The sequence below is a fragment of the Streptopelia decaocto genome (assembly GCF_964273445.1).
Source record: "Streptopelia decaocto genome assembly, chromosome: 14".
NCBI lineage: Eukaryota > Metazoa > Chordata > Aves > Columbiformes > Columbidae > Streptopelia > Streptopelia decaocto.
This window is the reverse complement of record NC_138669.1, coordinates 796492-823800: the sequence shown is the minus strand read 5'-3', so window position 1 is coordinate 823800 and position 27309 is coordinate 796492. Positions and strand designations below refer to the sequence as shown.

The window sequence follows — 27309 nt, the reverse complement described above, 5'->3', positions numbered from 1 at the left end:
CTGGCAAGGGCTGTGCAGCCAGCACCAGCAAATCAGCCCCCAAAAGTCCTCTGGGGGGTTTTAGACAAGGTGAGTTTATATTTACAGATTAGCCTCTGCAGAGTCCGAATGGCAGCTGGCAGGACGGTGTTCAAAGAGCTGCTCCGAGTGCTGTTAAACCTGACAGAAGGAAAAAAAGCACAATTTCATAATTATTTTAGGCTTCCCATGGAGATCAAAGAGCAAAGCTGATACAGGCCCGGTGGGGAACTGTCTAGATTTAGTGCAAGCAAGAAGAGGCTAAGGCTGCGATTGCTGCTGGAAGGGGCTGATGGGGACGCACCGTGGAGCCAGGAGCTGCGGAAGGGAGAAGCAGCCCTGCCTGTCCCTGTTGGCGCGGCGGGAAGGAGACGCGGGCTGGCCATCTCATTTAATTCCAGTAATTTCAGACCAAGTTATTTCAAAAACATACTGAATTTGTTTAAAATTAACCCAACTAGGGAAAGAAGGCCTTTTGAGTTCTAAAGAGAGCTTTTCATTAAATATTTTTGGAAGGGAAGGTTCTGAACACACAAAAATACGCGTATATTTTTTAAACAGATAACAGGAAGCCAACTCTTGTTTCCTAAACGTTTCTGGTTTGATAAACGTGACAAATGTTACTGTAATATTTCTGACCTGGTCAAGTTCAGAACAATCACACTGGTGGCTCAGCAACAGGAGCTGAGTTTTGTACGGCGGGGAGGGCCAGTAAGAATCGGAGGCTTGAAAAATGAGACTGGAGCTAAAGGCTGAACTGCAAATGCACGATTGTGTAACTCTGGGTGGAAAATCACACAGGTTTGAGGGCACGGTGTATTCTCAAGGTTAATCACGTTTGATTGTAATCTAGTAGCTGTTCCCCTGTACCATGTGTCATGCTCAGAGCCCATAGGGACAAGGTCCCGTGGCTGCGTGCGCACGGCTCTGCTGGGCCAGCTGGGGCGCGTCTGAGCGCGCTCGAGGGGGGCGGCACCGCCGGCTGGGGCTGGGGGATCCCGAACCAAACGGGGAGCGCGCCGGGCAGATACCGCTCCTGAAAACAAAACCACATGCTGGACCACGTGGAAGGGAAGATCTGACTGCTTCTGTCTCTTCTCTGCTTATCCTCAGCATAAGTAGACCCGTATAGTCCCAAGGACTGGTGGCACCTTGCCGTGCTAGACACACTCAGAGAAAGCCGCTGTCTTCTGCTGGTTTTTGTAGTCTGGGGATATTTATACCGAAGCTGGCTGCTTGAGAACAGTGTCAGTGCACGGGCAGCCAGCAGGGCAGAGGGCAGGAGGGCTTGTCCCTCTTATTCTAAAGTGGGCGCTTCAGCAGCAGTTTCCCTTCTCCCCAGTCTACCTCGTTACTGGGAGGTCAGACTTGCCGTGGGTCCAGGGTAGCGTTCCTGTGCTTGGTCCAAGGAAGAGTCTTGCTTTCTCTGAGACAGATTTAGACTCTTGTTTAATAAGCACAATTATAGCTGTGGTTTTGATGTGTCGATGGAGCTTCCAGATGGCTGCTTGTGTTTCCTGAAGGCGAGGAGAAGCTCAGCAGCCAGCAGCATCGGAATCCAACAGAGACCAATGCCTCTGGTTTCAGGACCACCTGGTTCCCGGAGGCATACTTTTACTAGCTCACTTTAAAAAGTAGATGTTGCCTCTATTATGATATAGTGGTTAAAGAATTTACCCATACAATGAGACAGGAGTATAAGAGGATTATAATAGCGTTCTCTCTGGCCCACGTGGGAGGATGCCATTCTGGTTTTGTTAGGTCACTGATGACTGGCGGGCAGTTATCCCGACTGCGGCAGGCGAGCAGTCGCAGTCCTGGTGCCAGCTGCTGGAAGGGGCTGGGATCTGCCTGATCCACCAGGTGAAATGGTGAACCTTCCCTGCTTAAGGGGATCCAGGGACATATTTGTTGCAATGTTGCCCTGCCCTGGCCGCACGACTTCATATGTCTGAAGCTTTCATAATTACTGAGCTGGAAAGTTAATTAATTCCTTAATTACATTGAAACAGTGATCAGAGTTTTTAAAGACGAACCTCTTCTAGCTGGTGGCTCACATCCAGCCCCAGACCTGGCGTGGTGCTGCTGAGGGCCAGGGAGGCCCTGAGCTCCAGAGCAGACGTGGGCGGTGCTGGTCGCCTTGGGGCTGCAGGGCAGCCGTCCCATCCCACTGCAGGCGCAGCAGGAGCTGTGAGCAGCGGGGCCGGCGCTGCCGAGCCGTGGCAGGACAGCAGCAGCACTGCGTGGGAGGTTCGCAGCAACCGGAGCCATGGAAGGGCCATCACGGGAAGTTCCAGCTCGAACCTTGGTGAAGACCTGCCAGGTCCACATCTGGAAGCAATACAGATCTCTGCCACCCAGAATACATGAAGTTAGCTCAGGAAGCATGAGAGTCTCCTTTTTAACAATCAGTCTCGACCTCTGTCCCTGTAGCGTAGCCACGAGGACACGTGCATTTCATGTGTTCTCATCCAGCAGCAGCCAGAACGGTGCCGAGGGGCTCACCTGGAGCAGGGAGCTGTGGAAAATCAGGTTGCTTCCAGCCTCTGTTGTTTCAACAACACTTACTCTGGGTCTGAGCAACACAGAGGACCAGTGGGCACCCTTAGGCTGGGTTGCCAGCCAAGTCTTTCGCTGGCCCGTGTGAACTGGGACGAGCTGCCGCCCTCGCCCGTTCCCTGGGCACTTGCCCCTTGCCCTGTGCCCGCCTGGGCCCTCGCCGGCCCCTCGGTCCCGAGGAATGAACTTTCCTCCAGCCAGTTCTTTTTTTGCTGCTAGTGTCAAAGTGAATAAACCACATTCCTTTTAAGATACCTACAACTTTTGACAGCTACAGTGATGTAAATAAAGCAGCTAACGCAGATGCTAATATTAATTCGCATGACCCAGTTGTGCTTCAGTAATAGTATCTGGGTTACCAGCCAGGCAAGACAAGAACACAAAATATTTAGCCTGTCTCAGTCTGTTACACCAAAAAGCCACCATCTGAAGAGATTAATTTCCAGAGCTAAGCCTCAGAGGGGCCCTCCATTAGCAAAAGGTGTGAAGAAGGTCTGCAGAGATCACAGGAATCCATGTGTAGTGACGGTTAGCAGCTCAGGCACACCGGCCATGCATGGGGCGGCACCAGCACGTCGTGCTGTGCTGGGAACGTGCTGCGGCACCCTCGGGTCAGGCCTCGTCCTGCCCGGACTGAGCACACGTGGCACAGCCCGAGAGCTGCTGTTTGCACCATCGAGCCTTGTGAGGTATGCTGTGGTTTTTAAACGAACGTTTAAGATGTTAGTTATCAATGCTGAGGCTCTTCTAATGTCTCAGGATACTCACCCTGTAGCCCTTCCTGGCTGCAGGTTGGGCTCTCCTGCACGTCCATTCGGTTTCTGCTCAGGGGCTCCACTGCCATTCAGCTTTTTCTGGCACAATACAACGACTGCCAAGTGTGAATAGTGTGAAAAAGTATGAGGGGAGAAACACAAACGTTGTCTGTATGCAGCTGAAACAAAACGTCTAGAGCACCCAAGTGTGCCCTGCCAGCCCTGGTGCAGCTGACACCGTTCGCCCTCTGGTCCGTGTGGGTGCTCTGAGGGGTCACGCTGATTTTCAGCAAAAGCGGTTCATGGAGGCGCTGGAGCGGCTGTCACCCCGCTGGCTTTCAGTGACATTGCTGCTCTAAAGGCTCGCAGAGCCCCCGAAGGGCCAGGCTCAGGGCTTGGCTGATCAGCACCATTTCTATTTACTCTCATAGCTCTGCAACGAAAACACAGAAGTGCACTGAGCAAATAGTCGCCAGCCTCAGCACAGCTATTTGCAAGAGCCACACGTACACATGTGCATGGAATTGGGCTCTCAGTTGTAAAGAATTGGTAAGACAACTCTTGCTACAAAGAGCTTGCCGTGAATTTCCTGAGAGCGAACCGAATGAAGACAGGGAGGCAGGTACAGGTGTGTGGTTTGTGTTGTCTGTGATAACATGAGTGTGCGGCTGCAGAGAGGCTGAATTGTGCTGCTCGCAGCAGGCTCGGGGGCTTAATTAAGCTTCTAGTGTTCTGTAAAGTTCGTTTCACTGTTCGGTGGAGGACAGTTTAGGATAAGCATAATAGGATTACTGCTGCTATATAGAGCTGCGTAAGCCAGGAAGTCCTCATAATGGGCCTTTACTCAGTAGGAAAATCTTTTCAGAGGATGCTTTTTATAAACTGCATGGTTGGGCACGCTATGAGCGTTTGGGGAAGGTGTCCTTCCCACGCAGGTGTGCCCGGGCCAGCCCAGGTAGCCACTGTGAAACAGCACGTTTCGCTGTGCGGGCACACCCAGGTTTGCCACTGATGGTGAGTCATGTTCTTACCATCCCGTGGAATGGTCTTTCCTTGTAAGCACTTCCCCTAAGACTAATCCTGGGGCTGAAGTCCAGGTGCCCTCAGGCAGGTAACCCTTGCGAACCTCGGCTGCGGCCTCACGTGGGTGTCTGCCTTCCTGCAGGAACCGCGAGATCCAGCAAGGCACAGGGCAACAGCGGGGCCGTGCTCGTGTGCCAACGGCCAGCTCAGCAGCGTGGCTTGTTAGAGCAGAGACAAGGCTCCGGGGCCACTGCCTGCAAGAGCCAGAGCCCCGCTGGCCCTTGGGAGCCGAGCCAGCCTGAGTTTGACGCTTTGTCACTAATCAGGAACAGCTACAAACGCTGCTAGTTATCCATGGCACATGGAGGAGCAAGCTGCGCCGAAAACAAGACGGACTTTTAAAAGCAACAAGGCGTGACCTCTCAGTCTGGCTGTCCCCATTGCTCTTAAAAGAACCTCCACCGGGGAAACCCACGTTCTCGGCCACGCGGGCTCGCTGAGCCCAGCCGAGCACACACACCGGGGGGCTCTGCTCACCAAGAGCCTCCCGCAGCCCCCAGCCCCACATCACGGTCCAGCCGCCCGTCCTGCTCAGGAGCTGCCGTGTCCGTGGAGCTGATGCACACAGACTGGGCTCCTTCCCTGTGCTGAAACACCCGGCAGCACCCAACCAAGGAGATGTGCCAGCAGCATCCTCAGGTCCTGCTGCGAGCAAGAGGCCTCTTCCCACCCGCTCTAGTCACTATTGCATTTTAACACTCTACTTTTTTAATGCATTTTTTTTTAACGTAGAGGTGGTGAGCCCTTCGATGAGTTTATAGAAGAGGAGGTAGTTGGTAGCAATGCCGGGACGCCTCAGTTGCGTGGGCTGGGTGACAGGCGGGGGGTGCCAGGTCTGCGGACGGCACAGGGGGCGGACTGGCCGGGAACAGCGCCGGGCGCGTGGGTGAGCGCTGAGCTGGGCACGGCGCGGGGCGCGTGGGTGAGCGCTGAGCTGGGCACGGCGCGGGGCACGGCGCCGGGCGCGTGGGTGAGCGCTGAGCTGGGCACGGCGCGGGGCACGGCGCGGGGCACGTGGGTGAGCGCTGAGCTGGGCACGGCGCGGGGCACGGCGCGGGGCGCGTGGGTGAGCGCTGAGCTGGGCACGGCGCGGGGCACGGCGCGGGGCGCGTGGGTGAGCGCTGAGCTGGGCACGGCGCGGGGCACGGCGCGGGGCGCGTGGGTGAGCGCTGAGCTGGGCACGGCGCGGGGCACGGCGCGGGGCGCGTGGGTGAGCGCTGAGCTGGGCACGGCGCGGGGCGCGTGGGTGAGCGCTGAGCTGGGCACGGCGCGGGGCATGGCGCCAGGCGCGTGGGTGAGCGCTGAGCTGGGCACGGCGCGGGGCATGGCGCCGGGCGCGTGGGTGAGCGCTGAGCTGGGCACAGCGCAGGGCACGGCGCGGGGCGCGTGGGTGAGCGCTGAGCTGGGCACGGCGCGGGGCGCGTGGGTGAGCGCTGAGCTGGGCACAGCGCAGGGCACGGCGCGGGGCGCGTGGGTGAGCGCTGAGCTGGGCACGGCGCGGGGCGCGTGGGTGAGCGCTGAGCTGGGCACGGCGCGGGGCACGGCGCGGGGTGCGTGGGTGAGCGCTGAGCTGGGCACGGCGCGGGGCACGCGGGAAACGCCGGCGGGGCAGCGGCAGCGGGGACCTCTCGGGCTCCCCGGCTCTGCGGGGCAGCACCGCGCTCCGGTACCCCACCTCACCCCCGCAAGCAGAGGCAGCGCTCAGCCGCGAGCAAACAATCCGGCTAATGCTGTTCCCAACAGGGCCCATTCAGGACGGTTTCCTTATCTTTGCCTTTTCTGCACAGCAGCAGGTAATTCATAGATAAAACAATCAGTGCTTATACACACACAGACGCTTAGGAGCTATTCTTAATCTTTCCAAATCCCTTAATATACCTTATGTATACAGTTTGGAACTTGTAGATTTAGCATGATAGATTTATTTCCTGCATTATCTGAATGGAAAATGACATTAATAACTAAATTCTTCATTTTTTTTTAGCCCTGGCTAAGCTACCGCAGAGCACTGAGCTGTGGTAAATCTGTCCAGGGCAGAGCAGCAATGCAGTCAGACCAAGTTCTCTGACTGTGTCTGCTGTTATTGCCTGGATTATATAAAGCCCAAGTTGTGCTACAGCCATATCAGAATCTGGCCAAATAACTGCAGTTTGAGCATATGTTATAACCAATCAGCTGGAATGATTGTAGTTATTTTTCACAACTCCCCCAAAATGGAGAAAATGGATGAGAATTGAGTGGGTCATGCGGATTGACAGGGGAAGCTGTTATGACAGTTTGAAATGGATGACTCAGTCTTTTTGCTTCGTGGTTTTCTGCATGTATCCCCCAGGAATTTCCAAGAGGTTTTTCCAGTAAGAGCAGTCAGGCAAAACTACCGAGTTTCCTCATTAGCCATCCCAGAGCGAACCAGGCGCGTGTGCCGTGTCCCGCTGTCCTCTCCTCCCAGCTCACACCTGCAGCAGCTGGTGCGTTAGGCGGCACGTCCACGAACACGCCGCGTGTTGGGCAGCCCCAGGCCCCGTGTCGCTCTGGCCGAGCAGCGCCCGGCCTGGCTCGGGAAGCGGACGTCTCAGCCCAGCGCAGCCTGGGGACTGGGTGGCACCGTGCCCGGGCCATCCCCCGGTCCTGCTGCTCCGGGCCACCCGGGCTGCACCAGCGCGAACCGGGAGCCGTCGGCACAGCGATGTCCCCCTGCGGCTGCCAGAGGTGTCAGTTAGGGACACTCTTGCTTTGCATGGACTTTCCATTTGTAGAGTAGATGAGTTTTCTTTCAGAGCTTCCTTGCAAGCAGAATCATAGAATAGCATCAAAGAATCATTTTGGTTGGAAGAGACTCTCAAGATCAAGTCCAACCATAGCCTAACTCTGACACTAAACCGTGGCCCTAAGAGCCTCGTCTGCAGATCTTTTAAACCCTGCAGGGATGGTGACTCCACCGCTTCAATGTTCCAGTGTTTCACAACCCTTTCCATGAAGAAATTTTTCCTGCTACCCAATCTAAACCTTCCATGGTGCAACTTGAGGCCATTTCCTCTCATCCTGTCACTTGCTACTTGGGAGAAGAGCCCAGCACCCTCCATGCTCCAAGCTCCCTTCAGGCAGTTGTAGGCACTGGTCAGGTCTCCCCTCAGCTCCTGTTCTCCTGCCCTTTTCCTCCAAGTCGTGCCAGCGGGAGCAATGCAGCCCAGCTCTTGTGCACCAACCCTGCAGCGTGGTGACAGCAGCCCCAGTCTCCCGCACCGGGATGTCTAACGAACCGCCGGGGTCCCCTTCGGCGCGGGGACAGCGCTACCAAGCACAGAGCCTTCTACGCTTCTCATCTTTGCCTTCAGAGGGAAGAATGTTTCCACTGCGTAAATCAAGCTATGGCCAGCCCAGGCTATTGTTTTGTCTATGTTTTTATGTCCCTTTCAATATACATGTCAGCTCTGCCACGTCCCGTCTGTTAGAAAATGCCTGGGTTTATACGTTACCTCATTAGTCTTACTGTCTATCCAGCATTTTTTCCGTCCTACAGGCTCCTCGCTCCTTTTACATCACTGTGATTAAATCATTTGCTTAGGCCATTAGCAACAAGGCTTAGTGTTTTTCTACTGTGGCTCCGTAGGAGATGATGTGGGAGGGGGCCGAGGAGGGGGAATGTGTTGACTTTTAAGTCGCAAGCTGGGGATGTCAGAATAGAACAGCACAAGGAACGTGTATTTCACGGAGCCGCTGTGGCAGAGCAGCTCGGCAGAGCGGTGGCTCCGTGTCAGGAAACACTGTGCAGAGCCGCTTCTGTGTTTATTTTTTGGAGCAGCCTGAGCTGACAGCAGAAAAAGCCCAGAGAGCTCCCAGCCTGCGGACACGCTTGGCCGCTCCGGGGCCGTGTCCCTTGGAAAGGCGGCTCAGGGCTCGCGAGCCGCAGCAGCAGCGCAGCTCCGGAGCAGGACGTGCGCACGGCACGCAGGGTTAACCGCTGCCCTTAAAGAACAGCTTTTCCGAGGCCTGATTGTACCGCTGCCATATCGCCCACTGGGGCTGCCGTAATTAAGGCTCTGTCAACTTCCAGCAGCCGCCTTTACACGCTGTGATTTTCATGGGGGTATAATTGAACCCAAAGCTCTTGCTTGGCAGCACGTTATTTTACAGGCTCACTTAAAAATATGTTTAAACCATTTAAAATTACAGATTGGCCCCCCCAAAAATGCTCAGACTAAGGTGACCCTTTTAAATATAGGCATCAAAACTTGACTGGTGAATTATCTGGGTACCTGTTGGGTGTGGGGCTTTCAGGGGGCAATTAAGGAGCACTCAGAGGCAAGAGCCTGTAACACCATCAGTCTTTACTGTAACAGCAGGCAACTAATAAACTCTTAAAAGAAAGCGATCGGGAGGGAGGGGACCTGCCCGGCTCCCTGTCGGGCTATTGCCAGGTGATCTTAAGAGCAGCTCGCTGAAGCCACGTTGGTTCACCGCCTGTGCTCGCACAGTCACACCTGCGGCTGGGACCTCCTTGTGCCAGCACGTCTGTGCGCAGGGAGCAGCCCCACGGCGGCAGGGGAAGGGCTCAGGGACACTGTGAACACCACGGAGCGGTGCTGACGGAGGGTTTTAACTCTGCCAGTATAACAAGGGGTTGTATTTTTGTGAAGTCCAGGTCTTTGGCCGCAGACCCTGATGAAGGCAGGGGTGGGGTAGACCTGGCCCAGCTGGGATGTGCACACAGGTGCTCGCTCATGTGCACCCTTTCCCAGCATCACATCCATTCTGTGCAATCCATTTGTCAGGATTTGGCCATGGGACGGGAGCTCAGCTCAGGTGCTCAGTGCAGGGATACACCCCGAGAGGCCATAACCCCCCTGTGCTGTGGGAGGGAAATCCCTGTGACATTGCGCCCAACTGCAGCAGGAAGGGACTCGTGCACTGAGCCACTGTGCCACCTGGAGTCCGGCTGCTCGGCGCTCGCGCAGCCGCTCATCTGCCAGAAAAAGAACACTAATAGACTTATTTTCTTCAGAATAATAAAACAGAGAAACAGCAACAAAGCCAAGAACATTGAGATGGTGACAGCAAGAGTCTGGCTCAAATCCCCCAAAATAACATCAGTTAGAGCCCGATTTCAAAGCAGCAGACACCGCGCTGCGCACACAGAGAGCTGGGGATTGTTATTTTTTTCTTCAACAGATTTTTTTCAGACAATAACACTTGACAGTTTTCTTTGAGTAACTGTAGAGTTGCCTCCACATTTCCCATTTTTCTACGTTTTCCACCATCTTCACACGGGGAGATTGGCTGAGACTGTTTTCTGCAAACAGCAGCTTGCCAGGGGGGATACAAGGTCCAACCTGGGTGCCCCTGAGCATCCAAACCTGCAGGGACAAGCCTTGGAAGAGCGGGATGATCCCCCAAAAGGCACTGCAGAGCCCCCCTTTCCGGCTGTCTGTCATAGGGACTGTGCATGCTCCCACGCTAGTTTGCAGGTAATTTCTTTGGGAATTATTTTATGGTGCAGAGAGAGGAGATTTGCAGAAGACTGAACTAAGAGGTTCCATTACATTACAACCTTTGAAAATCTTCTGTTTAAGCGAGTTTTGCTCAGGCTGCAATAGTGTAGCAGCAGAGCGGGTGTATGAGCGGGGGCGCGGGGGGTCCTGTGCGCGGCACCGGGGTGCGCAGGGCGAGCCGTCCTGGGGGGTCCTGTGCGCTGCACCGGGGTGCGCAGGGCGAGCCGTCCTGGGGGGTCCTGTGCGCTGCACCGGGGTGCGCAGGGCGAGCCGTCCTGGGGGGTCCTGTGCGCGGCACCCGGGGTGCGCAGGGCGAGCCGTCCTGGCGCGGCGCCAGCGGGGACACGCGGCCTCTGCTGTCACTTCGACAAACCGGCCCTGCCGCTGCCTTGCTCTTTGTGTGGGTAATGTTTTAGCAATTTTCAAGGGTTGTTTTATTTGAGAGGTTTGAAAGGTAAACTGTCAGCGCTTCAGTGCTCCCCCATGGAGCAGTGAAACAATCCAGGAGCGCGGGTTTGCCAGATCGTTTTCTTGCTTTGTATCTTCATTATCTGTGCTGTTGGTAACTGAGGTCTTTGTCAGCTTGATGGTTTAAATGGACTTTGGAGCAAAATCTAGAGGTGCAGAAGGGGCTGGATTTGGCTAAGACACCTTTAAATAGGGGATGGTCCTTCCCCTCCCAAACAGTCCGGGGTAAAAACAGGTGGCGGCTGCTGACAAAGTACTCACGACCTTTTATTTGGTTTCCAGTAGCGTCACCTCTTCCATGCAGGTTTAACACAGCGTTCGCACTTCCAAGAGCAGCGTTTCAGCCAGAACGCCCCATTTTTGTCTGGTTTGGCATCCAGTTGCCCAAAGCCAGAGTTGACATGGGGGTTTTCCAAGCCTCCCTCCCCAGGGCGGGTGGCACGGCTGGGCGGGCAGCAGCTCCCCCCTGGGGTGGCCAGAGCAGCACCCTGTGCTTGCACGCCTTTGTGAGAAAAGGACTTCATTCCTTCAGCCCGTATGGTATTGTGTGGAAGGAAAGCCCCACTGAAGTCACCGGCCTCAAACAGGTCAGGAGTAGGATCCTGTAACTGCATCTCTCCAGACATGTGTCTGTGCATGGAGATGAATAGAGGATGAGTGGGGACTCACCACATCAACACTGCAAAACACACAGAAGCTGTCTGCATTATAGAAGGGTGTGAAGTCCAGCTACTTTTTCAATATTTTCATGCTTTCGTTGTATTTTAAATTTTAATATTTTTTATCAAGAATTTTTGTTTTGACCTCTTTAACCTGAGCTGTTATTATTTTTTGCCTTAAACTGGATGTTTAGTAAGTGAAGAGTTTCGAAAGCCTCACAGAAAAGCTCATAAATGAGAATAGTTCTGAAGGAGTCAGCCCTTCCTCAAAACACCGTCCCACACGCCCCGTCCCTGGCCTCTCTCCTTGCTTGAGTTCCTGCTCGGTGTTCTTCCTGGGCTGGCACCTGTAACCCCTGGTGCTAGACCGGGCAGGCTGATGTTCAGCCCAGCTGCCCACAGCTGTGCCCATCTCACCTGCATCTTCCATGGCCAGAGATGGGTTGGCCCGGCCGGGCTTGTCTGGGCTCCTGTCCCAGCGCCTGGCTGGGAGCCCGCGCTGGCACGTCCGCAGGATGAGACCATCCAGAACAGAGCGTTATTCATTGCAGGAGCAATAGATAAGGTGTTAAATTAAGAAAACAATTGTTTTCTGTAAGGAATATTTACCACTGCACCTTCTTTTCCACGGTTACCCAGCTGGGCAAGGCGAAGTTGAACAGCGCGGTACAGAAGCTCAGGATACACCTCAATTTTCCCCTTGTGCTCTCAGCGGCTGCTCACTGAGAGCTGCAATTTGGGAACTTCCAATTGAGGTGGAAACCCTTGGGGAACAGGCTGTAGTTTTCATGTGAATTACGCACTGCACCATGCAGCCCCTGTATTCACTTGCAACAGAAGCTGGGCCGAGGGCGCAGTTGTTGCAGAAGCGCAGCCCGTGCCCGGCGCGTGCGGGGCTGCGGGGCTGCCGCGCAGCGCCAGCTCTGCCGCGGGCAGGATCGCCCCCAGCACCGCGACTCTTCACACCTGCCTGGGAATGGTTTGCTTCCAGCTTATTTCTACCCACCACCGAAATAATCACATCACCTCTTGCCACTGGATTTTGTTTGTCAGGTGTGTGTCTGAGATGATCAAAGGGGCTGTTCGTGTGGTGGGGTGAGCAAAGGAAGCTCTCAAGGTCAAGCCCAAACAGTCTAACGACTCTGGGACTAGGATCTGGCCTCCAGCAATGAGCCAGGAGAGGATGAGGAGTTCAGGAACCAGAAAATTAAGCTTTTGAAGCCAATAATACCCTCTGGCAGGGAGCAATCAATTGACAGAGAAATGAGAGAGAAGGGAAAAAAGGAGACAGGCCATTCAGGCGGGCTGCGGGAAGGGCAGCGCCACCGAGCAGAACTGTCTCATAAATAGAGCAGCACCTTTCTTCCCTCCTCCCCTTCCCGGGGGACAGTGGCCATGGGAACAGACATGCTTTGTGCCCTCTGAAGGGGATGCAGGAGAGAGCAGATTAAACCTCCCTGCAGCAGGTTAATTGGGACACACAGCTCCAGCACTGCTACCCTTACAATGCTATTATATTTCCTCTCTAAGAAATAGAGGAAAACAATAAGCCAATATTAGCTTATCTGATGAGCCTGGCCGGCCGGGCCGGCCTTGGGAATTGCCAGCTCATTCCACACAATGCGCGGAGCCCTCGGCTACCGGGGGCTCTCGTTCCCATCCGTCTGTGCCAAATTTCAGCCTCTGAAAGGTTATTCCTAGACCCCTTGGTAATTCCTATAAACTGATTTCCCCAGCATGCTGAGGGTTTTGTTGTTTGTTGTTGGTTTGGTTTTGTTTGTTTTGTGGGCGTTTTTTCAGCTTTTGGTTTGTTTGTGGTTTGGTTTTGTGGTGTTTGTTTGGTTTTTTCCTATGATTCTGCCCTCTTTAAACGCTCCCGGGTCACACTGGGCTTGTTCTCCCTGCTCAGCAGCGGGTTTCTCCCTGCGCCGGGGCTTCCTCTGTGTCTCATTTCCAAACCTGCTCACCAGACGAGGTCCCAGCAACTGTCACAAGTGTTGTCAATGAGAGATGCCGGATATTGCATGTGTTAAAAAGCCAGTCACTTTATTTTTAATACCTAGAGAGGAGCTGGGGTCTTTTGCAAATCTTGCCCTATTAGGGATTTTCGGCTCACAATGAGGCCAGATGGCAGCACAGAAATAGATGCAGATATCTGCAGACATGCAGAGCGCCAGGAGACCCCAGCACGGCCTGTGCCCGCAGGGGGGCAGCGGGTCAGCCCCCAGTTCAGCAATCAGCGTTGTGCAGCAGTGTGAGCAATTTGGGTGCCTCCTTCGGCACCCAGTCAACATCTGGGCTCCCCCGTGGGTGAGCGCGCGGACGTGGAAAGGGTTAAGCGCCGCCCTCGGGAAGGTGGGTCTTACCAGTTTGTCTTGATGGAAGAGCAGAGAGCTGAAGCGTCTGCCAGAGTTCATTAGGGATAATGCAACCTGATGGGAGACAGAGCTTTATCCAGCGGCTCACGGACCCGCGGGGTGGCTTTCGTCTGACCTTGCGCTGGATTGCGCGTCCCTCCCTGCGGCTCGGCCCCGCTCCCCCCGGCTGAAGGAAGTTACTGCGGAGGGCAGGGGCGGCCGCTGTGCCGCAGGGACCGCGGCAGCGGGGTCGCCTGTCACCGCCCGTGCGGGCAGAGGGACAGCCCGTGTTCCGCTGGCCCGGCAGGACACACAGCCCGCGCAGGGACCGCGGCAGCGGGGTCGCCTGTCACCGCCCGTGCAGTCAGAGGGACAGCCCGTGTTCTGCCGGCCCGGCAGGACACACAGCCCGCGCAGGAGCCGCGTCCCCGCGGTGCCGCGGGAGCCGCCGCAGCCGAGCCGGGCGCAGCCGGGCCCGGGCCAGGGCTGCTCGGCTCGTCTGCAGTGACACTTCGGAACAGCAACACAAACCATCAGTGCCCGGCCCCCTGCACACGCGGTACGTGTTCCGCAAGCCCCAAAGCTGTCACGCTCGCAGGCTGCTCGACGTGCCAGAGAACGGGACCACGTGCCTGACAGACAGTCCCGAGTTGCCCAGGACATCAAACCGCGCGTTTCCCTGGAATGACAAGTTCTATCTTTGGCAAACAAAACTCAGGCTCTTTAATACGCTTCTCCCCCAACGTGCCATGTTAGCGTGTGTTTGTTTAGCAAACAGTTACTAGGAGGCCTCCTTAGGATTCTAAAAAATGGTGATACTGGGTGTTGTTATTCATGGATGGAGGTGGGGAGGAGAAAGAAAAACAGCGCTAATGTAGCCAGCAAGTTCAAGTAAGGTTCAACTTTGCTGTTCCAAAATCTGCAGCATGATAACGAGACAGTCAAATCAGCTCAAATTAAGAGCTCAGGAAGGCTCAGCCTTTCAAAGATGTACGTTTGTGACAAGATTAATTTCTGCCAGCCAGTATATGGTGCAGTATCATCCTATATTAACATAGAAACCCCAAACCAAAAATAAAGGCAACTGAAAAATGCACTAAAGCCCAGAGAAGTGTATCATTTCCCTTAATCTCCAACACTGGTCTTTGCTGTTCTGCACATGGATTAAAGTCTGATGTGCCACCTGGCACGGCTCAGCTGCCATTTACAGGCAGCCTTGCCTCCTCCCGCCCTCTCGGCAATAGCATTTACTAAATTGCAGCACTCCTGCATTTTTTCAAATGGTTTCAGGTGACTTTTATTAGAGTAAAGAGCAAAAAACAAATCAGTAAAACAGCCACTAGAAAAGCCAAACAACCAAGAAACAGTATAAGAACCTGCTCTGCTCCCTATCCAAACAGAGCGACCTTTTTGATTTCTTTTGGCGTTGTTCTGGGGGTTTATTGTTTTGTCTGGGTTAGTGCGTGCATGTATTTATTTTTTCTTCATTTTGTTGGGTTTGGGTTTTGTTGTTGTTTTGGGGGGTTGTGTGTTTATGGTTTTGTTCGGTTTGGGGTTTTGGTTTGGTTTTGCCTGTGTGTTTCCCTCTGTCCAGCTCTGGATCCCACAGTCCCCCAGCGCTGCAAACGGCACAGCAAAGGAGTGCTGGCTGTCACCGCGCTGCCCGGGCAGCGCAGCAGCACAACCGAGCCCCCGCTGCCCGTGAGCGCCCTGCGCAGAGCGCGATGAGCGGGGGCCTGGGACGGCTGTGTGGGAGCAGCAAGGGCTGCGCTCTGGGATGGGATGTGCGCTCTGGGATGGGATGTGCGCTCTGGGATGGGATGTGCGCTGTGGGATGGGATGTGCGCTGTGGGATGGGATGTGGGATGCGCTGTGGGATGGGATGTGCGCTCTGGGATGGGATGTGCGCTGTGGGCTGCGCTGTGGGATGTGCTGTGGGATGGGATGTGCGCTGTGGGCTGCGCTGTGGGATGGGATGTGGGATGCGCTGTGGGATGGGATGTGCGCTGTGGGCTGCGCTGTGGGATGGGATGTGGGATGTGCTGTGGGATGGGATGTGCGCTGTGGGCTGCGCTGTGGGCTGCGATGTGCGCTGTGGGCTGCGCTGTGGGATGCACTGTGGGATGCACTGTGGGATGTGGGATGGGATGTGGGCTGCACCATGGGCTGCGCCGTGGGATGTGATGTGGGATGTGATGTGGGATGTGCCATGGGCTGCACCGTGGGATGTGCTGTGTGTCTGGTTGCTGGCTGCCCATGCGCTGTCTCTTGGGAGCGCGCTGGGGTGCACTAACACAGGAGAGGCTAACAGAAGAGATTTCAACCCTGCCGCAAAGCCGCGGGCTATCTGGAGTAGGTGTTTATTTCTCGTGCTGTTGTGTCAGTGTCTAGAAGCCAGTGAGCATGGGAGATGAGTTTTCCCAGATCACCAGCCGACACTTCAAAGAGTCTGAGCTTTTTCTGAGCTCAGGAGAGACTTAAAAAACAAAACAAACAAAAAACTCCCAATACAAAAAAAAACCCCAAATATACATCTCCACACTTCAGTTTCATTCTCCATATTTACAGCTAAAATGTATCAAAATGGTCTTACTCAGCTGAGACCAAACTCTCCTGTTGAAATGCTGATGTATAGCTGCCTAACAGATTCTGTATCTACCGTCTCTACTCACCACTTGAAAAGGCCTCATACTAACATGAATGATTAATTGCCAAGGATTAGCTTTTAGCTGCTTCTGCACACAGTTTGTATGCAGTTGTTGCTATTTATTAAATATGTGATATCTAATCCAGTGTTTAGTGCTTTCAAAGGGAAGAACCATCTGTGCTTGAGATTAAAACACTTCATTCACTTTGTGCCCAAGCCCTCACCAAGGGCTCCACGCTCTGCTGTGTCAGCAAAAGCCCTTGGGAACCCAGCCCTGAGCCGTGTCCTGCACCAAAGCCCCTCTGTCCGACACAGGTCTGAGTGCCGAACACGGGGATCAGTGCAGACTTGGGCCGTGTCCTGCACCAAAGCCCCTCTGTCCGACACAGGTCTGAGTGTCGAACACGGGGATCAGTGCAGACTTGGGCCGTGTCCTGCACCAAAGCCCCTCTGTCCGACACAGGTCTGAGTGCCGAACACAGGGATCAGTGCGGGCATGCAGGAGAGCAGAGAAGCTGACCAGGAAAACAAGACATTTTATCAGAATAAATAGCTAAGAAGTAGGCAGGTGCTGAGAGCTTGGAGGGACCTGCAGAGATGTTTTCCACCACCTCTGGGTTTCATGTGTCTCTTTTGCAAAAAGAGGGGTGCTGATGTTCCATTTCTGCGCAGGCTACTTGCAAGGAGTAAACAATGAACAGCTGTAATTTCTTCTGCCCTTGATCCAAGCATGAATGAAACAAAACCAAAACCAAAACTCCAGAAGGAGCCCAGGCGCCTCAGCACCGATAAGCTGAATTCAGCCCCCAGGAGCAGCCGCCTGAGCTGCTCGGGCACTCGGGCACCAGGGCCACGCTGGCACCAAACACATTGAACAGGTAGAGGATGTCGCTGTGGCCTTTCTGTCTATAGGGATTTACTGCTCCTACAGGCTTCCCTGTCTATTCATAATATCATTAGTGCGGCTGATGCTGGTAACCGGATTTGCCACTTCTAACACATCTCTGGAAAAAGCTGTTAAACAGGTCACCGTTTTTGCAGACACAACAGCACTGGAGCTCTGCTCTGATTTCCTCGCTGTGTGGCGGCCAGGATGGTATCGATGGCTATGGAGATGTCCCTGCAGCAACACTAATTATGCTTTTTGGTGAGAAAGTGGCAGTGGAACTGGTTTAGACTTCCAAAAAATTCCACACTATAATGTGCAGGACTAATGAAACTCAGATTTGTAAAGAATTTATATCAATTATTCTCATGCATATTCATGAGAGGAAGACTGGTTTAGCAATCAAGCTAATAGTTTTTGCTTAATTACATTTAGTTGATTTTATGCTATCTTGGCACATTCCTGACTGAATTTCACCATTAAAAAACCCCTCCCACGGCTCCAGCAAACAGCAGCACCTGAAGCTCCGTGTCCCCTGTCAAAGGTGTCTGAGGCTCAGCAGGCTGCTCGGGACGGTGGAAGTTGGTCACCAGCACTACGATGCCCCAGCACCCCTGGCGCAGGGTAGAATCACAGAAGCGTTTGGAAGAGCAGTTCCCAGGCTGCTGAGGGCTAAAGCGTTGATGGTTTTACATTTCCTGAATGCAAACCGTTGTCTGTTTTAATGCGAGACTGACAGCAGGAAGGGGAGATGTGTCTGGGGGGATGGTTTTGTCTGGGCGGGTGGTCTTGCTGTGCAACACCCCACGCACATCGCCCACTTCCCCGCTCCAAGAGCAGCGTTTTGCGTGGCGCAGCGGTGGGAGCACACGAGCGAGGTGCAGGTGCAGCGGGTCGGTCCGGAGGGCTGGCAAGGGCGATGGCTGGATGGTGGTTTTCCTTGTTGATTTGCCCATGGCGGCAGCAGCAGACGCAGGAGAGACGCTCCCCTCTCATGCTCTCTTGGGCGCTATCACCTTTGAAGTTTGTCTTTTCAGTAGTTCCATTTGGTTATTAATTTCTTCTCCAGCACGCCATGTGCACCTGTGCTTTGCTCAGAAGGAAGACTGACACCGTTTATCATTTAATGGGGCTCAATAGCTCTCTGACAACTAAACGCGTTCTTAACAGCAGTAAGGAATTCACAGGCAGCCTGAAGGCTGCTGGCCTGCCCACTTCAGCTCAGTCAGCAGCACAAGTATTGTGTCCCCTTTTAAACTAAATACTTACTCTCTCAACAGATTAAATTATTACAATATAACCGAAATGAAATAATTAACCATTATTCAATCCGGGCTCTTCCAGGCAATGTCAATATTAAGATCTCAGCTATTTCCAAAGCAAAATATAAATAGTTCTATCTTGGCTTTGTTTTCATGGGTTTTACGCTGCTCAGTCATGGTTACAGAAGAGCACAGGAGTTTGTGCTCTGGCAGCCTGCGGACACGGTCACTGGGGACATCGGGACAGCCGGGGCCCTGTCCCTCCAGGGCAGGTGTCCCGCTGCAAAGGGGTCTCGAGCACCCCATGGAAAGGGTGCAGAAGTGGCGTGGAAAGGGCCAGAGCAAGGAAAACGTGACTTTCCCACAGAAATCAGTGGGACTTAAGGGTTTTGGAGATTTGGGGTCTCACATTACATCTTAACATCTTTCCACAGGAAAAAGTAGATTCAAGGTTATCTCTGTTTCCCTTGTGACCCTGTCCCTAAGTTTGGCATCAACTCCTTGTCCTGATCCAAGAAGAAAGTGTTACCTTTATTTACGGCCTCAGTGTGTTCTAGAAAAAAGCTTCCTGCAAGCCCAGTGGTCAGAATCACAACATCAGAAGTGACCACGTTCTGCAAACTCTTTCAGTTAATGAATAAACAGGCATTTTCTAGTGAAGAGATGTTTCCTAAAACAAGTCCCTGTCGAGAAATACCACAGACATGAGCAGGAGACGTTATTCCCATGCAGAATGAAGCGAGGAGGAGATGAAGGAACTCTCCATCTGTTTCTGCGCTCTGCAGCACGTGGGATAATGCTCAAAATACCCCGTGCTCTGTGCTCCGGGGTGCGGGAGATGGGGCTGGCGCAGCGCGGCGGGGCGGCCGCACCCCCCAAAGGGCATCGCGTGCTTGGGAACGGGGGGGCTGCAGGAAAAACCCCTTAGTAAACGGAGCATATGAATGAAACCTGGTCCTGATGCCAAGTTTGTTCCGCGGGCCTTGATGGAGCTAAAAAAGCGCATTAGACAAAACCATTATTGAACTTCTTGATTACATAACTATTTCCTCATCGTATTTCCAAGAATATTGAATCTATATTCAAACACCCTCCTACTCTCTCCCACACACCACCCCTTCTCCTTGCTATATCAGCTTCATCACCGAGCATGAAGACAGAAAAAGTATAGGGCATGTTGCCATGAGCAGATAGATCTCCGATGCTTACACTGGGATTTTAGAGCCCTCTATGGGATTTGGACAGCCAACTCTCTTTCATTTTAATGGCCCTGAAAGCCTGTGATCTTATGCCTTGCCCTTAGTGTCTTTAGCAGTGGAAAGAACAGATAATCAAGCAATAAATATCCCCAAACCTGACCGCTGCGTTAGTCCCTGCTGCCCAAAGCCCCGCTCTGTGCTGTCTGGGGGCGGCACGCAGGGCTTCGCTGCGCACAAACTGCTGCTGCCACAAGCACCTTCTGAACAGAGCGGCTGCTTTGTGGGAGCCCTTTCCCAGGGATGAGCACAGACCTTGCCAACGCAAAGGGTGATTCCCTGTGTCTCCCAGAGGTGCGTGGCAGGGGCTGCCTGCCTGGCTGGGGCGCTGGAGCCGTGGGGTTAATGGTGCGTGGCAGGGGCTGCCTGCCTGGCTGGGGTGCTGGAGCCGTGGGGTTAATGGTGCGTGGCAGGGGCTGCCTGCCTGGCTGGGGCGCTGGAGCCGTGGGGTTAATGGTGCGTGGCAGGGGCTGCCTGCCTGGCTGGGGCGCTGGAGCCGTGGGGTTAATGGTTGCCAGCACGGCACATCCACCTGCCTCAGGAAGCAATAGCTGCACATGAGCTGGCTGCACAAACACAATCAGCCTGCTTGTCTCATTTGCATGTGGAATAGCCAGCCTGTACGTACAATCGTGTTAATCACCCAGAGGCAACTGCTTTAAACTAATTCCAAACCTTGCCCTGCAGTCCTTGGGTTGTTCAGCTTCCGCAAAGGAATAACAGCAGCAATCCAGAGATGCACTCAATAGAAATCTTTGCAGAACAGTCCATTTAGCAGAGGAGAAGTCTTCTCTGGAATCCTGCCCATACCTACCGAGACTTGCAGTACAAGCCCGTGTTGTCATTGGGAGCCCATCCAATGCCCTCTGCAAGACAACCAGAAAAGTACCTGGTGGGGTATTTCACAATTGATGGTGTGTTGCTACAGGTGAAATGCAAGAGTAAACACAGAAACGGAGAAGGGAACCTGTATCTTAGGAGCGCAGGTAACATCTTGCTGCAACTTGTAGGAGAAGCGATGAATGCTTCTCTCTGTTTATTTCTTAGCTCCATGGCTAAATTTGCTAAACCAAAACCAAATTTTACCCTCAGATCTCCTAGTTTTCAAATTTATGTTTATCTGGTATTGCCTTGATCTTCAAAGCAGGAAAGGTATATCAAAGGAAACAGAAGGTTTGACACCAATTACTGCTGCTGGATGCCATCCACTGAAGAAAGATGGATTGTTAATATTTACACTGAAAGGGAGGGAGATAAAACACACCAGGTACATCTAAGTCGACACATAAGCCCTTCTGTGTATAGTGGCCAGAGATAAAACCAAGAAAAAATGTGAAATTACCACTGAAAACATCGCAAACACCTTCAGAAATGTCGGGTTGTACACAAAGAAATGACAGCAAAAACACTCGGAGAACCTTCTAGGAAAGCCAGTCTGGCTCCCTGCTTCTTGGGGTACCCCCTGGTGTCCAGGAGATGGGCTGCTGAAGGAACCAACCGTGCAGAAGTAGCTGACATCTAAATTTCTCCCACTTCGCCCTGAGACACTCCACTCACGTTTGATTCTCTTGAGTTTAAATCCATTACTTCAAGCACTTTTCCCTGCATCCCTCCCTGCTTCTCTTCATCCCGTGGTTCTTCCCACTTTTGTGCACCCCCAAGTCTCTCCTGCAGCTTCTTTGGCTCACCGACCTGAGAAATCTCTTGACAAGGCAAACCCCCTATTGAACAAGTTTTTTGGGGGTTGTTTGTATTTGAGCAGCGAGTTAGTGGAAGTGGAAGGTGGTGGAAAGAGGCGCGAGGAGGCTGCACAGCGCAGCCGACAACAAACACTCGTACAGGCAACTTGTTTAAAAAGGAGAAGGAATCTTCCCAGCATTTTCCTGGTAACAATTCAGTAACTGAAAGCGAAGCTATTCTGAAATTCCCGGTGCTAGAGCATTGCATAGGGGGCCATTCACTCCATTCCCTTCTGCCATTTAATCCAATTCAGACAATAAAACCAGAGTGTTTAATGGAGCTAGTTTTTGTTTCTAGTCAAACCTCATTCTTCAGATTGAATTACTAGGTCTGCAGTGTCATGTACAAGTCAAAGGTATATAGTACCTTTAAGTTAAAAGGTAAATGATGTTATTACATTGATTTGGAAGGGATTTGCTTAGTGGATTTTAAAACACTTGTTGAAAGCAAAACTTCTTGCCTTAGATTTGTATTTTTTTTAAGGTATATGGGCTTTTCTCTAAAAGCCCATAAGGCTTAAGCTTGCTGTATGAGTTTAATTCACGTGAAGCTCCCACCCTTTGTAGAGCATTTGTGCCGTTGGGCTCTGGAGAAGGGGTGAGGCTGTTCTTGAGGACACCGCGGTGCTCCTGAGCCACATTGGATCTGCAGACCCTCCTGCAGCAATGGGGCTGGTTCCTCTCTAGTGACTGTCAGCTCAGGGGTAAACGCTCGGAAATCTGAGTATACGGTGTCTTGCTGGGCTTGGCTGAGGAGAAATCCTGCAAGAACTTCTTTGTGCAGTGCCCCGGGTGGTAACCGTGGCTCTTCTGGTATTGGGAGGCTGGCTGAGAAAGGTCGTTGTGAGGAAACCTGAAGTCCAGTGATATCGGCAAGAGAGGAGTGGGTCAGATTTGCAATTCATGATGCAAAGCTATTGTCATGCGTTCTATAATTCATGGCTTAATGTTGTGTATCTAGTCATCGTGCACATACGTTGCGATTGATTTCATGCTGCTTTTCTGTCAAGCAGGAGAAAAGCAAGCATAAGGAACCAGCTTACACCGAAACGAATACATCAAATATTAGTCACGTATACGTGTGTTTGGAAATCATTGCTGTATTTTGGCAGTAACCTTAGAAACTAGATATGTTCCTACCCAATTAACAAATTAGAGAAAGAATTCACTAGTAAAAAAAAAACAACAAACCACTCCTCAAATTGTCTGTCAGCTCTAAAACCTCCCTAAAATGACTTCGGAAGAGAATGTCATTAGGGAAACTGAAAAGTATAGTATGAATGCCTCTATAAAACAGGCGTGGAGCCAGGATGGCCAGGCGGTCCTGTGCAGAGAAGTTCAGAGCTCAAAGAGTTTTAGAAAGCTTGGTAAAGTTTTAGTGTATTTCACAACCGTCAAGTTTCAAATTAGAGATGAGTCATTAAAAGACAGCGTATTACTTGTATGCTTATATGTAGTAGAATTGTACACACGTCTCCGTAATTAGCCACAGGCACCCAAAATTACAGTTGCAATCGTGCATTAAATGGAGGACAGCGCTCCGATCGAATCTTGCATTCACAATTGCTTTCCTTCTCGCTTAGATTTCAGAGCCTGCTGTCCAGATGGGCTTTGTTGGGCACCTAATTAGTAGTTAATCAAAAGCTCCTGCTGTGCAGTGCTTCACAGCCCTCCTGGCGCCCTGGCTGCTGGGGACGTGCTCCTTGACTGCACAGACATGAAGGACGGGAGCTGAAGTAGACGCTTTATCTGCTTGATACACCTGACATAGCTAAAGCAGCTTCCAAAATAAAACCGCCCCATGATGCATTGGTTATCTGACTCCTGTGTGCTAAGGGCAAAATTAGTCTGGAAATGCGTAAGTGGAAACACAGCCACGCGTTAATGGCAACGATAGAGTAATATGTTCTGAGATGAACTCACTGTTTTCTCTTTCCTTTCCAGATTTTGGCAATCATTTCCATCATGTTTATTGTACTATCTACAATTGCCTTGTCCCTTAACACACTTCCTGAACTACAAGGCATGGATGAATTTGGGCAGACCACAGATAACCCCCAGCTTGCCCACGTGGAAGCAGTGTGCATTGCATGGTTTACAATGGAATACCTCTTGCGGTTCCTATCCTCGCCTAAGAAATGGAAGTTTTTCAAAGGCCCGCTGAATGCTATTGATTTGCTAGCTATCTTACCGTACTATGTCACTATCTTCCTCACAGAATCCAATAAAAGTGTACTTCAGTTCCAAAATGTACGACGAGTGGTCCAAATATTTCGGATTATGAGGATACTCCGGATTCTCAAGCTCGCCCGACACTCAACGGGTTTACAGTCCTTGGGGTTTACACTGAGGAGGAGTTACAATGAGCTTGGATTACTCATCTTGTTTTTGGCCATGGGCATTATGATCTTTTCCAGTTTAGTGTTTTTTGCAGAAAAAGATGAGGATGATACGAAATTCAAGAGCATCCCAGCTTCTTTCTGGTGGGCAACAATCACCATGACGACAGTAGGCTATGGAGACATCTACCCCAAGACACTTCTAGGTAAAATAGTAGGAGGACTGTGCTGCATTGCTGGAGTGCTGGTGATCGCTCTTCCCATCCCAATTATCGTCAATAACTTCTCTGAGTTCTACAAAGAGCAGAAGAGGCAGGAGAAAGCCATTAAGCGCAGGGAAGCTCTTGAAAGAGCGAAACGAAATGGCAGTATTGTTTCCATGAACATGAAGGATGCATTTGCCCGTAGTATAGAACTCATGGACATTGTGGTTGAAAAGAACGGAGAAAGCATAGCTAAGAAGGATAAAGTTCAGGACAATCACCTATCTCCCAGCAAATGGAAATGGACCAAGAGAACGCTCTCTGAAACTAGCTCTAGCAAATCTTTTGAAACTAAGGAACAAGGCTCTCCAGAAAAAGCCAGGTCATCTTCAAGTCCCCAGCACCTGAACGTCCAGCAGCTGGAGGACATGTATAACAAAATGGCAAAGACTCAGTCCCAGCCAAACCTGAATACTAAAGAGTCAAGTCAGCCTGGAAAGGAAAAGGAAGAGCTGGAAATGGAAACCCTCCCTGGCCCTATGGTGCCCTTGCTGACGACTCGTGCTGACGGGATCATTGACATGAGGAGCATGTCCAGCATCGACAGCTTCATCAGCTGTGCAGCCGAGTTCCCCGACTCGGGGCGGTTTTCCCACAGCCCGCTCGCTACCCTTCCCTGCAAAGGAGGCATCAACGCCATCCCGGAGCAGAGCCGGGCAGAGGGGAGCGCCAGGCTCGGGGAGGTGAACCCCAGCTCCGAAGGCAGCCACCGCTCTGCTTTTTTCATAGAAAGTCCTAAAAGCTCCATCAAGGCCAGTAACCCTTTAAAACTAAGATCTCTGAAAGTCAACTTCATGGAAGAGGACACCAGCACGTTAGTACCAGCATCAAACGTACTGAGAATATATCCAGACCCTCTCAAGGGCAGGGGTGCTGCTGCTGCTGGCACAGATACTTCCTTACTCTCTGACAGATCTCTCGTGAGCCCAGAAACCTCCATCTATACAACTGCGAGTGCGAGAACACCCCCAAAGTCACCGGAGACGCAGACAGCCATAGCTTTCAACTTCCATGATGCCGGTATACACAAATACATAGATGCTGACACTGACGATGAAGGTCAGCTGCTCTATGATTCGAGCCCGCCTGGAAACGTGAGTCCCAAGTACAATGTCACAAACAGCGGCTATCTAAAGCAAAAGGACAATGTTTATAGAACAGACAAGAACCATCTAGAAGCTGCTGCTTTACCCACCTCCCCTAAGCTAATAGGGCAAAACTGCATTTACTCTGTGGAAGGTATCACTGGGAGAACCCAGGGCAATCAGGAGACTGTCAGACTAGAAAATCACATTTCCCCAGAAGTCCATGTGTTACCGGGCAGCGGAGGACATGCTAACACACACGATCAAAGCATCTGAGGTGGGCTCCAAAAGAACTTCCTGAAAGTTTAAAGCAATGTCTTTACAGTCAACACAAAACAAAGAGCTTCTGCATGGCATGAACTTGGCTGAAACAAGCCACCTGTTTCTAAAAGTCTGGGGGAGGTCCAGTGTGGGTTTGTGAAAATGTCCTTCTCTGAAACAACTCTAAAGACATTGCCCACATCAGTCAAAAGTAAGGATTGCAAATCATGATCACACATTGATCTCCTTTCATGTTGTCCAGTGAAGCCAATGTGACCAAATATCCATCCATTCCCCTTGAACGCTAGAGCTCCTTTTGGAAATATTAATATCTGAGTCGCATTAGTTCCATAAAGGATGCCAAGGCAGCCAGATTTGAACTCTGGAATAAATTGCTGGGGTTGGTATAAAGCTATCAAAAACACAATGCTCACTGCTTCAGGGCAGCTGTTCCCCATCTACAGCTTCCTCTGATGGATAATATGTCTAAAGGTAGCAGGGAACACGTGCATTATTAGAAAATCCAAGTGGAAAAAAACATTTAAAACAAATAACGGTCTAGAGAAACCAATTATTAAAATGCTCTGTGTGTGTTTAATAATACGATATCCTGTAGGACCTGATGCTTTCTTTTGAAATATCAGCAGGGTGAGTTGCACCACTTGTATCTTAATTCCAAACATCCCCTAGGCCATAGTGAGACTTGCACTTACCCTCTGCTAACAAGCGACAGCTGCCCCCGGGCCGTGCGCCCGCGGGGGGGCGCGGAGGAGCCATGCAGAAGCAGCCATCGCCGGAGGCAGCGCAGCCAGCCCCGTCCCGTCCGCAGCGCAGGGCGGCCGGGGAGCGCGGCTCCCGCCCTGCCCGCCGCCGAACGGGCGCCGGCTGCGCTGCCGCGGGGATGCGCCGGCGGCACCGGGCCGGCTCCCCGGGCCGCCCCGAGGCGGCAGCCGAAGGGTCGCCCTTGGCGTAGGAGAGGAACCCGGTCGGTCTGAAGCTTTTTGCGCCCGAGCGGTGCAGTGAAAGATATGCAAGCGTTACATAAATATGCAAAAAGAGGGATCCGTTAGCGGCCCGGCCCGGCCCGGCCCGGCTGCGCTCTCTGTCGCGGGGGGTCGGGCAGGAGCGGCTCCTGCAGCGCTGCGGCGGAGCGGCTGCGAGAGGCAGGAGAACCAGGCCTGATGTTTTCACAACATCCAGTCGTTTTTAAAAGAAAAAAAAAAAAAGAAAAAAAGAAAAAAAAAATAAAAGGATCTGACCATTTTAAATGACCAGAACTAGCCGCCACCAGCCTAGGTTTTTAAAATATTATTGTTTCAATAAAGTTATGTCAAATTGTGTAGGAAATAATTTGTCTTTGGTTTTTAATCTCGGGGGGGAAAAGCACTTTACGTTGACTTTTTGTTGTCGTTGTTGTTGCGATGCTGGAGTAGGATAGCAGAGTGTAACAATCAAGCACTTTAACCAAGCACTATTTTGATTTGTGCCTCCTGTCGTGGCCGTGATTTGTTACACGCCTGTAGCAAGTCACAACCTGTCCTGTGGTACCTGTGATGGTAATCTTTTATGTTGTTCTCTGTTTCTACTGTAAACCACAATTGTAAATAACTCTGTCACTGAGCGTTTCCTGACCCATTTCTCAGTACCTGCCGGGGCGGGGGAGGATCTGCAGGGAGCGGGTCCGGGGCGCGCGGGGTGCGGGGCGGGGGCGCCCGGGCGGGACGAGGACCCCGAGCCGCCGCGGCCGCTGCCACCTGTTCCTTCCTGTTGTTAAAAACAAACAAGCCGTTGGTTAGTCCTGAATGTAAACGTCTGTCCGTCCAAGCTGTACAGTACTTCTGTCTGTAATCCGTAATAGTGAGTGCAGCATGTACGGACAAAAGCAATAAGCACATATATGTTTTAGGAACTATTATGGGTTACGGTGATAGCTTTGTTAGCACAAAACTGTACGTGCGTTGGAGTTAACTCAGCTCCGCTCAGCCGGTCCCAGCCCGGGGGGTGGGACGCAGCCCAGGTACCCGCTCGGATGTCGCCCAGCAAGGAGAGACCCTGGGGAGGGCACGAGGGAGACCTGAGCCACCACCTCACGAACCAGCCCTCGCGCCGTGCGCAGCGACGCGGGAGATGCTCGATGAGACCAAGGCACCCACGCGTGCACAGGATGCTCTGCGGAGTATGTA

At 52.3% G+C, this 27309-nt stretch overlaps 1 protein-coding gene across 1 annotated transcript in view; it reads left to right on the top strand.

Annotated features, from left to right (window-relative positions):
- KCNB1 (potassium voltage-gated channel subfamily B member 1) overlaps nucleotides 1-25141 on the top strand; it is a gene marked incomplete at both ends in the record, with an annotated part of 104208 nt that extends 79067 nt beyond the window's left edge. The window contains one exon of the mRNA XM_082065273.1: nucleotides 23123-25141. Within this exon, the coding sequence (XP_081921399.1) occupies nucleotides 23123-25141 (2019 nt within the window). The remainder of the gene's footprint in view (nucleotides 1-23122) is intronic.
- Between the last annotated feature and the right edge of the window lie 2168 nt (nucleotides 25142-27309).